At 56.3% G+C, this 11,529-nt stretch overlaps 1 protein-coding gene across 5 annotated transcripts; it reads right to left on the minus strand.

Moving 5' to 3' along the window:
- Nucleotides 1-2,427: 2,427 nt before the first annotated feature.
- Nucleotides 2,428-9,352, minus strand: LOC106112965 (Krueppel-like factor 15). 5 transcript variants are annotated; one of them, XM_055819572.1, is made up of 3 exons: nt 9,296-9,352; nt 5,571-6,612; nt 2,428-2,822 (listed from the first exon to the last, which is right to left on the minus strand). In XM_055819572.1, exons 2-3 carry the CDS (start codon nt 6,503-6,505, stop codon nt 2,645-2,647), a joined length of 1,113 nt encoding a protein of 370 aa, XP_055675547.1. In that variant the 5' UTR covers nt 6,506-6,612; nt 9,296-9,352; the 3' UTR covers nt 2,428-2,644. The 5 variants fall into 5 exon arrangements, 4 of the variants coding, with proteins under 4 accessions (XP_055675547.1, XP_055675545.1, XP_013160514.2 ...); XM_055819570.1 differs by having other exon boundaries at nt 5,571-7,674; nt 9,296-9,346; XM_013305060.3 differs by lacking the exon at nt 9,296-9,352 and adding an exon at nt 7,592-9,243.
- Between the last annotated feature and the right edge of the window lie 2,177 nt (nt 9,353-11,529).

Raw genomic sequence — 11,529 nt, forward strand, 5'->3', positions numbered from 1 at the left:
CCAAAGAGGCTCTTGCATACCTGTCTCCTCTGGCTCATCATTAAAGGTTCAGCATCGTGTGAACTCGGGCTGTGTTTCTTGCTGGCATCTGGTCACCCCAGAGGTGGGAGCACCCACGGTGCGCTGGGAGAGCGCTCGCTCCCCCAGGCAGGGCCAGAGCTCCAGCTAAGCCTTGCAAAAGATGCCTTCCTTCCCCAAAGGGGAGAGCTCTCGCCAAAGAGTCCACATCAGGGTTGCAGGTCTCAGACACTTCCACTTGCGCACACAGGAAAGAAACCCCGCTGCAGGCAGCTCCTTTCTGTTCAGCCTATCCACACCTACCCACTTATGAGCTAAGGATGAAGGAGTTTAAAGCTGGGATCCAGAAACCAGCCCTCCCAGACCTTTGGGGAAAGCTTGGATCTGAAGTCAAGCAGCGTGGCTCCAGCTATTTCTGTCGTAAACCCTGCTCTCCTGCCTGGGGATTAGGAAAGCAAGTAATGCAGGTGTTCTCCGAGAAACACGCCGCGCAGGCACGCCAGCCCTTTGGAAGCCAACAGCGGATCCATTAGCTGGGGCTCCCGCTGCAGCCTTGCAGCTGGGGGAGCCACAAGCCGGTTCCCCGCTACGCTGCGGCTGGAAGCTGGCCAGCCAGCCTGCCTTCAGCTGCCGGCCTGCTTGGTTTTACAACCCAGAATCTAAACCCAAAGCCAGCTTTACTAACGTTTCTCCTCAACGCTAACATCATTTCTGCACGCACTCACATTTCCACTTTGGAGAAACTTTTGCTGTTTGTAGGGGCCAAAGGCATGGGGGAAGCGGACCCTGCTCGTTGGTGCCTATACAGGCTGGACCGTGGCCCTGCAGCACGGGAACAACAAAAAGCAGGAGAAACAAGTTCATCATGGGGACCCTCAGCGCACCAGAGAACCTCACTGGTGGAAAGTGCCCTACCCCATCTGTCTCCAACCTCCACAGCAGCAGCATCTCCTCCAAGGGCAGCAGAAGCAACCCCAAATATTCTAAACTAAGAATAAATCAAGGAATTTCAGCTCCCTTGCTCCTTTCCCTGAAGTCACACTGTGGTAGCTTCTCAAAAAAGCTGGACCAAGAGCTCTGGTCACTGCGCTGAGGAAGGAGCAGCCAGCAACAGCCAACATCTCCAGCCACACGACACTGTCACTAGGACGGATTGCTTTACGAGCTTGTGCTTCTCACACAGAAGTTTGGTGTCTCGTCCAGAGATGCTTGTACCATCCCTCAGAGCAGGACACCTTATCCGTCCCCACCAGTCTGGCTGTTTCCTTCCCCAGAGTCATCACTCGAGAAGGGCTGCAGGGACCAGAGAACAACCTCTTTGCTGTACAAACATGCCCTCCACAGGGCAGGGAAATGAGTTCAGCTCACTTCCCTGTCCTTATGTTGGGTCCAACCCAACACTCCTCACTGAAGTCAGCTCAAGGGCAGCTTGAAGTGTGTGAAGTCCTACTCTGGAAGAGAACTGGGGTAACAGCAGAACAGCATGAGCGCACCTGAGTGGAAAAGAGCCTGGAGGTGCTAAATATCAGCTTGAGACATGCTGGCAAAGCCACACAGAGAGGGCACACTGCCTAGCTTAAACTCCTGACGCTTATTCTTTGTTTGTACAAGCACTTAATTCCCTCCCAGATGTTTGCAAAGGCTGGGGAAATTGGCACAGGAGCAAGCAGTTGGCCTTTAATTAACCAGAAGTCAAATACAAAAAGGACGTCAGCAACCTGTGAGCTGCACTGCTCCCCCTGACCGGAGCGTGCTGCTCCCCTCCGGCTCCATACGCACTGGTGTCTCTCCATAACGCTGCTTTTTCACGCCAGCATGTAAACACGGAGTTTGCTGCTGCTACTTACGTGTCTCCTGGTGGCCTTTCAACACGCACCACTGAGCGAGCCGAACAGACGCACTTCCCACCCCCCTCAAACTGCAGCCGCAATGTCACATCCCCAAGGACGCCAGCGCACCCGGTGCCAGCCGGGTGAAAAACCACCAACACAGAAAAGCAGAGTTAAGGACAACACAACCACCACCTCAACCGCAGCAGAAAAGCCGTCCCCAACGTCTGCCTTCAGGCCCCCACAGGTGCTGCATGACACAAACACAACCCCCCATCCCCCCCCGGTTCTGCCTGGATGCCACCCTGCCAGGTGAGCTCATCGTATGGATTTCTGTGTGAGTCCAGAACGAACCCTCCCTGCCCGTCTCTGGAACGCTGCCGATGCAGAGCCTTGGGATGCCGGTGTGACTCGCAGCTGCCTAAGGGATGTCCCACGGTGGGGACAGCCAGCTGGGAGCCACATGCTGCCTGTCATGCTGCTGCAGGCAGGTGACACCTACGAGCTGTGCACAGGCACCTTGTAAATCTGTCCTCTCCCCCAGCCCCACTTCCCTACACACACACACGCTCACCCTGAATTATCTTGTGTTTCCGTCACGTATATTTAAGAGAGGAACAGTGGTACCAGAAACAGGCTGTGAATATGTGACATCCTCGGACAGAGAGAGGCATAACACCGGATCTCCTATAATTCATTAGGGTCATTTCCCTCTCTTCGTTAGTGTAGTGGGTTTTGCATTGTTTGCTTGGCTTCAGGGCTCCTGGACTCAGCCTCACAAGGATGAGCAGCAAGATTTAACTTCTGCTGCCGCCATGAAGCGTCCGCTGGCTGTACGGCTGGCCTCGGTGGATCTTCACGTGTTTGGCTAAATGGTCACTGCGGGCAAACTTCTTCTCGCAAGCGGCACACTGGTATGGCTTGACACCGGAGTGGGAGCGCTTGTGTCGGGAGAGCTCATCTGAGCGGGAAAACCTGTAGGAGAAGGGAAGCATGGTGGATCCAGCCTTTGCTGCTAGACAGGACAGGGAACGAGGACCCTGGCACGTGGGAGGCTGAGGTCTGGCTCTGCCACCGCCTCTTGAGTGACCCTAGATAGGTCACTTCTGCTCTGCTGCATCCCACCTACCAGTGAGGCACTCCAGGCTCCTGCTGGAGGAACAGAAAGAAAGAAACCCCTCCAAGGAGTGACGGAAAGATAGGGAAGAGGAAAATAATTCACTGAGATCTTCATTTCTTTCCACTGCTCTTAAGGGACACTTGTACACCTACTTCCTTCAGTTGTTTCAGACTTGCTGAAACCTTTTGGAAGCTGACAGCCCCAAAGCCAGATGCTGAGAGAAATGGCTTTTTGGGGCATCAGCCCAGGCTGGCAGCAACTGGAGGTCACCGTTCAGGAGCCTGGGTAGAAAGGCTTTACTGTAATTCCCTCACCAAGCCAAAAAGAGCATCGCTGTTGAGAGAAGGCTCGATGTTCCTCGGAGAGCATGGGTTCTCCCTGCAGACTCCGAGCATTCCCTTGTTTCTCAGAATGGCAGTGAGTTTTCACTGTCAGCCTGGGCTGGGCTGGGAGCTGGGGAGAGGAGCTGGTTTAAATACCAAGCACAAGGGAGGAAAAGAAAATGCACCCAGCCTGGAGCGCAGAAGCAGAGGTTTCCGTGCCAAAGCAAGCTGACTGCTGTTCTGAGGATGCAGCAACAAGGACCACAGGAGTACCCAGAGCTCAGACTGCTGGTCTGTGTAATTTCCACACCTGGAGCAGATCAGCCTGGGAAGTCCCTTTAACCACATGCATGTCCCCATGGTTAATTCTCCTGCACCCTTCCTGGCACGCACAGATCCAGACCTGGGGGCAGCTGCAGCAAGCTGGTCTGCAGCTGTTTTATGAGTGCCACCTCAAAGGTCTCAAGAAAGCCTGGGAGCTGGTGTGACTTCAGCACACTTTGCATGTTGAGTGTCGGGGGAGTGCTGGAGAGGGGGGCTGGACAGGATTTACTCCTGTTCTGCCTCTAAGGAGCCAACACAGATGGCAGGAGTATTAGGACGGAAGGGTTTTTCCATCTGGCTGAAACATGCCCACGCAAAGAAGCACAAAGCAAGGAGCTTCAGCTGTAACCCCAGACTCCCAGCGATAGGATTTCCAGCTCACACCTGGTATGGTAAATACTGCGGCTGCTCACAAAAGGCTCCGCAAAAACAAAACGCGTCCCAAGGCCATCCTCAGCTCTTCCATGCAAACCGCTGACTTCATTTCCAGCTTTGCTGTAAGAAGCGAGTTCCAAGGTTTCAGCTCCTCACAGAAAGCAGGGCCAGGAGAAATGATGTTATTACAGTTAGGGCCACATCTAGAAAAGGGAGGAAGGCTCGGAGAACCCCAGCCATGGCCGAGTACATCACTCGACAGCAGAACTGCTCCCATGGAGACGGAGGGCAGGGCAGCAAGCGGAGCAGAGCACAGTGACTCAGTGGACAGCCTGCAGGATGCTATTGTACAGGCTAGCACCATCCCTTTCCTCCTTTCCAGAGGGAAAAGTGTTGATTGTGTGGTTGCCATTGTCCCCTTCCTCAATCCCCAGGCTTTGAGCGTCAGGTCCGGGAGGATTCAGCAGTACTGGTTGGTACTGGAAAAGGAGCCAACAGCTGCCAACATGTACTGCGGTTGTGAGTGAAATGGAAGGACAACTGCTGACGGCAAAGGGACGGCAGCTTGGCAAGAAGAAGTCCCAACATTCAGATCTAGTCTCATACATTCCAGACTTTCACCAGCCTGAGACAGAAGCCATAACACACCATCCGGGGAAACAAGGCAGCCGTGTATGCCAAAGCATTGCACAAGGAACCAGGAAAGCTCAGGGCTGCCAGCACCAGTTTGCTTTGTGATATGCTTTGAGATCTGCTGATGAAAAGTGATACGCAGGACCCGAGGACTATTAGCCCTTCTTGCCAAAGGCTGTACTGAGCATCCTGCCCCGCCGGGACAGGTACGCAGTGCCAGGAAGAGAACACCACAGCAGAAAAATAATCAGAGAAGTGCAGCAAGATTATAAAGCAGGGTTAATTTAGAGAAGACAGATGAAAGAAAATGACAACCATCGTCATGTGCAGAGCAAACAAAAGTAAATGCAGCATGGAGATACGCTACAAGCGCACAGGTGTCTGAGGGATGTAAGCAGCCAGGGCAGGCAAACAGCAAGAGAAAGCAAAGGGTTGCTAAAGAAACACAGAATATGCACTGGCTCCTGAGGAAGCACTGAAACTCTTCTTTCCTGGGACAAATATTAATGGGAAAAGCCTTTTTTTGTAGCCCAACTGCAGAAATTGTCCTGAACTAGACAGAGAAAGTTTGCAAAATTGTTGTAATTTAAATTTAAATAACCAACGCTGTTGTAATATAAATAACCAACATCATTTGGTAAAGCTGTATTGCTAGGGGGTGTTTAGGCATCCAGTTCAGGGGGGGATTTGGGGTGTTCAAGGGGGAGGGTGTCAGCTATGCCTCCCCCAGCTGGAGGTTTTCAGCACTTTTGGGCTGAGTGAAAACTCCCCAAAGCGCTCCACAAACTCTACTCCTCTCAGCCTCCTTCCAGCTCTCATCTATAACTCACTCGGGAAAGAAAACTCGTGATTTTATCCTGGCTTTCCACCAGCCAAGAGCTCTCCTGCAAGCGACGGCAGGCCTTTGGCGGGGACACCCACCCGCACGGTCCCGCGGCTCCCACTTACCGCCAGCCGCAGTTGGGCCAAGCACAAGTGTAGGGTTTCTCACCGGTGTGCCGACGAAAGTGAGCCTTGAGGTGGGAACTCTTGGTGTACATCTTGCCGCAGCCCGGGTGTGAGCACTTGTGGATGCGGACGAGGGAAGGGGGGGCTTTGTGATGCTTGGGGTTTGCCTCCACCTCTTGCACATCCCCCGGTGCCCCTGGCCTCATGGTGACCGGCAGGGGGGCGATTTTGACATACTTTTGGTCCATGATGGTTACAGGGGGCTGGACCTGAGGGAGGAGGGACAGGTTTTGGCCCTGCAAGCTGATAACCAGCTGGGCCACCCTCACACCACCTGTAGCACTCTGCGCTAGCGGGATGCCACTGTCCACCTGGAGAGGCTGGATCTGGAGGACAACAGGAATGCTCCCAGAAGCTACTGCCTGGTCACTACCATCCGTTGTCCCTCCAGGCTGAGCAGCGTTTGAGACATCTTCTTGAGCAACACCAGAGACAGGCTGTCCCCCAGAGCTACCTAAGCTGATCTCAGAGTTGATGCCGACCTTCCCTCCACCTGGGTGAAGCTCACTTGCTTCTTCTTTGAGGAACTCAGCCTTCTCCCTTAGGAACTCCTCAATCTCCTCCAGGGTGGGAATGAAGTCCTGGGAGAGGCTGCTACAGAAATCAGGCAGCCTGAGGTGAGCCTCGCAGACAGTGGCTTGGGGTTTTGTGTCTTCCCCCTTTGCACCGGCTGGGGGGAGCGGGGTGCCTGCAGAGTGGCTAGTGGTGCCCGCAAGGAGGTGGCCAGAGCCTTCTAGGTGGCCGGACACCCTCTCGCTGCCGTGCCCTGGCAGAAGGGATGGCGGCATGCTGCGATGCAGAGCACTGGCAAAATTTTCTAGCAGGGAAGAGCTGGTCAAGGAGGGCAGCAGCTCCTGGCAACTCACAGAGACCATTTGTTGACTCACGTACTCTACCCACACACAGCTCCTGGCTTGGCCAGATCAGAAGCCTCCGCAAGAGCTCAGCGGGGGCTCCTGAGGCTGGGGAAGTCTTCATTCATCTGCAAGGGAACACCACCAAGGTTATTTCCAAATCAAAAAAACCCCAACCAAACAACAAACAAAGAAGAAAACCTCAACCTTTGAATAAAATGGACTGTGCATTAGAAAGAAAACATCAAAACTAGTCGGTGGCCTTTGTTTTTAAAGAGTCTGTTGCTCAAGAAACACATGCTTACCATTTTCCTACGCAGGATGCCAACAGGCGGCAAAGAGCTAGATTCCCCCCAGAAGCAAACTTCTCTGGGGAGTTTTATTAAGGTAAAAATACACAGTGAAACACTTCATCCGTCTTCCACCTACGCCAGAGGGCAGGTATGTGCTGCTATGGCAGAGAGGATGACTTGTGGCTTACAACTAGGAGTTAATTGAGATCCCTGCGAGGGTGCTGGTTTCCCCACGCTGCAAATGTTGGTAACAACCACACCCTGACGCAGATCTATCATGGCTGGATTAAAGCTAACGAGTTTGGGAACAGATAACGAGACAGGGATGAGAGTGCCAGCTGCCAAACTGCTCGGGGCTCCGGTGAGCGTTCACCAGTGGTTACACTGGTGATGGGTGCCTGAACCAGCGAGTTTAGAGCCAGTTCAGGCAGGTCTGCCCCAGCTCCGTCACACCTCCAGAGAGCATCGCAGACAGCCTGTCTGGGGTCAGCTCACAGGGCCCTTGAGGACACCCCCCCCACATTTCAAAACAGATCGCAGTACCTCCAGGTTAGACCTGGGAGGTCTCCAGAAGGTGGCTGCGCTCCCCACGATTCAACACGTCAAACCCTGCGGGTCACGGGGCTGTGAGCACAGAGCCCCAGCACCCACCGAGCTGCCATGCACCGTCCCTGCCCCTGCCAGGAGGCAGCTTGGGGACTACATCCTGCTCCTGCAGCACCTAAACCACCCAAGAACGCAGGATCTTCTTACATGTAATGCAGAAAGTGAGTTTCCAAGAGAAAGAAAACCCATGCCAAAGTCCCTTAAGAACCTTTTCCAGAGTGAGTCCGTGAGATCTCTGCGGAGCTGCAAACCAGTCGAGCCAGTCCTTGTTACTCCTCAGGGTCCTGAGAGCTAGGAAAGGGAAATATTGAGCAGTAGCCTGGATGTGATATAAAGGCTCTTCCCCTTAAGAAGAATTAATCCCCACATCGTTCAAAATCTGCCAAGAGCAAGAAGCCACACTGCTCGGAGTCCCACAGCCCATCTCCAGCATGGCTCTGCACCAAGTCCTGATGAGCAGAGACAATCACAGCTCACACGTGAGGTGAGGAAGGTGTTTGGGCCAACCTCAACCTTCAGGCTTCAAGTTTTCATCACAAGTGCGTGCTCTGAACCATCACCTTCAAGGCAGCACTCAGTTCCACTCCTTCCTCCACACCAGTTTTATGATCTCCTTCTGATCTCTGCTTCTCTGACTCTCGAAAAGCCTTCCCCCTCTGGCTACCAAACAATTCTGTTTACCTCTTCCACAAAGTCTTAATACCGGATTTTCCAACAAGGTTTCCTTGTAGAGCAGCTCAGGAAGTCTCCATCCCTTCAGTATGCCCCCAAGACAACTTAATTAAACTATAAACTCCTTAACTCGGGAGCCTTATTTAGTATGTGTCTTGCAAACTCAGAGTGAGCAGTTTTGTTGAACTAACAATAGGAAGAAAAGCGCAACCAGAGGGCAAGAAGGTCCGGTGGTTGAGCTGCTGGCTTGGGACTAAGGAGATCTGAGCAGGACTGAGGAGGTCGGATCAGGTCTGCTCCACTGCAAACTTCTCGTGCAAACCTGGGGTAGTTGCTGGCGTGCTCTGGTCCTCAGTTTCCCATCAAAGTGGGGGCAACAGTAACATGCTACCTCGCAGAGCAATGCTAAGGAGAAACGCGTGAGCTGGTGGCAGGCTCGGTTACCGACAGACTTCACAGATCCCCGTTACAGGTGTCAGCACCTTGTAACTTGGAATTTTTGCAAAATGCACGTCAGCAGCACTATCATCCCAGATAAGCTACTGCAAGAAAATACAGACCTGACTTTGGCCTTCAGTGAAGCAGGCTACAAGACAAGGTCAATGTCGTTTTCAAGGTTCGCTTTGCATTTCTATTCCTATAGTTTTTCAGATCCCCAAGAGCACTGAATTACTGTATGAAATCAGCATGTGCGCAGCTTGAGCGCATGGAGAAAAAGTAATTTGCCCAAGGTCAGCCAACAAGCAGGAGCTGGGAATGCAGCCGAGGGTTCCAACTCTCCTCTCGTGACTGAACGCCACGAGCAAACTCCTGTAACCTCCTCAGGGCCCTGAATTACACACACAGCGTCCGTGCAAAACCTGGGCTGCCAAAGCCCTTTGGGCCACCACCGCGCTCGAGAAGCCGGACACCGCCGGCGCCATGTGCCACATGGATCCCGGGGGATGAAGGGATGCCCCGCGCTTCGCCCTGGCCAAGGACAAGGCGGTGTGAGCACAGCCCGCACCAACTGCCTCCCCCAGACCCGCGCGGGGCACCGAGCCAGCAGCAGGCTGGGACCCCCGGGGGCCGAGGGCACCGAGCCTGGCTGTGCGGCTGGCTTCATCCCCGGGGAGGGAGGGAAAAAGGATGAAGCCCCCCGGGCCAGGCCGAGCTCGCCCCACCGAGCCACTCCGGGGCTGGGGCAGCCCCCCGGGCCGAGCCGCCGAGCGGAGCCCCCGCGCCCCCCGCGCCCCCTTACCCGGCTGCGCTCCATGCTGGCCCCGGGCTCCCGCAGCGCGGGGGCGGCTCCCGGCCCGCCCCGCCCCGCCGAGGGCTCGGCTCCGGCCGCCGGCCCCATTGGCGGCCAGCGCCCGGCACGGCACGGCACGGCACGGCACGGCACGGCACGGCACGGCACCGGGCTGAGCGGGCAGCCAGTGCCCGGCGCGGCACAGATCGGCCCGGCACGGCACCGGGCTGAGCGGGTGGCACGGATCGGCGCGGCACGGCCCGGATCAGCCCAGTCCGGCACGGCCCGGCACCGGGCTGAGTGTGCGGCCAGCACCCGGCACGGCACCGGGCTGAGCGGGTGGCACGGATCGGCGCGGCACGGCCCGGATCAGCCCAGTCCGGCACGGCCCGGCACCGGGCTGAGTGTGCGGCCAGCACCCGGCACGGCACCGGGCTGAGCGGGCGGCCCGGATCGGCACGGCACGGCCCGGATCGGCACGGCACGGCCCCGGGCTGAGCGGGCAGCCCGGTCCTGAACCCCCCCGTGCGGGTCCTGCCCGGGCCGCCGGGATTCGGGCTGTCCCGGGGTGCTGGGGCTGGTCCCCCAGGAGATGCCCCGGCCGCTGCCGCCGTTCACCATCGTTTCCTCGCCCCGTCCATCGGCCGGGAAGTGGGAAGCGGGAAGCAGGAAGCGATCCCAGATGTCTCCAAGGTTTCAGGAGAAAAGCGTCGAGCCCCAGCAGGCAGCGGCGATGCTCGCTGCTGGCACGGTTTGGACCCGGCTTTTCCATCACCGAAGGAATAGTCCTGGCCGGGCAGTGGCGCTGGGGGCGGCTGCGGTGACCAGGAGCTGTACCAGGCCACCTGTCCTTGCCGTGGCTTCGCAGGCAGCTGGTGGCTTCCTGAGGGACAGGGCTGAGGGTGGCCTTGGGGTCCCCTCTGACACGGAGGCTGAGCCCCACAGAACCACACCAAGGGGTGGCTCGCAGGCCGCTGGGGACCGATCCTGTGCCAGCAGCAAGCGGCGTTCCAGGCTGGCAGGGTCACTCAGGAACGCGTGGTGTCCCTCACGGCATCGTGTGGTCACTCAGGAACACGCGGTGTTCCTCGTGGCATCGCGGGGTCACTCAGGAACGCGCGGTGTTCCTTGCAGCATCACGGGGTCACTCGGGAACGCACGGTGTTCCTCGTGGCATCACGAGGGGCACGCGGCTGCGACGGGCAAAAGCACCAGAGTCACAACAATGACAGCGGGGTGCCCCAGCCCGTGGCAAACACCGACCAGAGGGGGGAAGCGCCTTTACCTAGGACCACTGGTAGGGTTTGATGGCGACGGGGGGTTGGGATTGAATCTTTCCAAGCAGGAGCACATTCCCAGGCAAGCAGCACCTCTGCAAAACGAGGGAATTTCTGTTACCTACCCCATAAGCACAAGGCAGCGCAGCGTTTCTCCGCTTGGTAAGAAGCATGAGACTTCGAGCCTGAACAAAACCTGCAGTAAGGCTTCACATTTGAAAAACAGAAACAAAACAAAACAAAGCCACCCCAGCAATGAAGACGAGTGGTCATTTGGAAAGGGCCCCCCATTGCCATTGCCCCGACTCGCTGCTGTGCGCTGGGTGTCACTTATCCCGCGCCTCCGCTTCGCAGCCTTTGTAAGTGCTGATAATACTTAAATCCCTTGTAGGGACCACCTCAGCTCCTCCAGCCCCTCGGGTTGTACCTACCGCCACACCGCAGGGCTCACACACAACCGGCTTTGATTTACACTGTGGCACAGAATTACTGGGGATTGGAGCAGGGAGCACGTTTTCCCCGAGGCTCGCACAGCACCTAGCGGAGTGAGGGGGATGTTCACGCCCGAGCTCCACGCACAACGCGTTGAAGCGCTGCCACAGGTAACAGCAGGCGGCTCCGCACCTACCTGCCCGCCTGCTCAGTGGGGAAAGAGGCAGGGAAGCGGGTTGGTGGAATGCTCGGTTACCGGCGGGATGCTATGTCCACAGCTCTGGTGCTTGGTTACCAGCAGGATGCTCGGTCCATGAGCACGGTGCTCAGTTATGGGGCCCACTGACCAGTGGGATGCTCAGTTACTGAGCCCAGTTACCAGCAGGATGCTTGGTTATCAGCAGGATGCTCGGTTACCAGGCTAGTTACCAGCAGAATGCTCCATGACTGGGCCCAGTGCTGGGTTACTGGGCCTGGTGACGGGTGGGATGTTCGGTTATCAGCGGGATGCTCGGTTACTGGGCCCAGTTACCA

This window comes from Falco peregrinus, chromosome 16 (assembly GCF_023634155.1).
Source record: "Falco peregrinus isolate bFalPer1 chromosome 16, bFalPer1.pri, whole genome shotgun sequence".
In the NCBI taxonomy this organism is placed as follows: domain Eukaryota; kingdom Metazoa; phylum Chordata; class Aves; order Falconiformes; family Falconidae; genus Falco; species Falco peregrinus.

Bases quoted from the DNA above. Each gene is read 5' to 3' on its own strand.
- LOC106112965 (XM_055819572.1), bottom strand. From the start codon at position 6,505: ATGGTCTCTGTGAGTTGCCAGGAGCTGCTGCCCTCCTTGACCAGCTCT. The intron at 2,823-5,570 runs GTAAGTGGGAGC...CTTCTCCTACAG, and splicing joins TGGCCCAACTGCGGCTGGCG to GTTTTCCCGCTCAGATGAGC.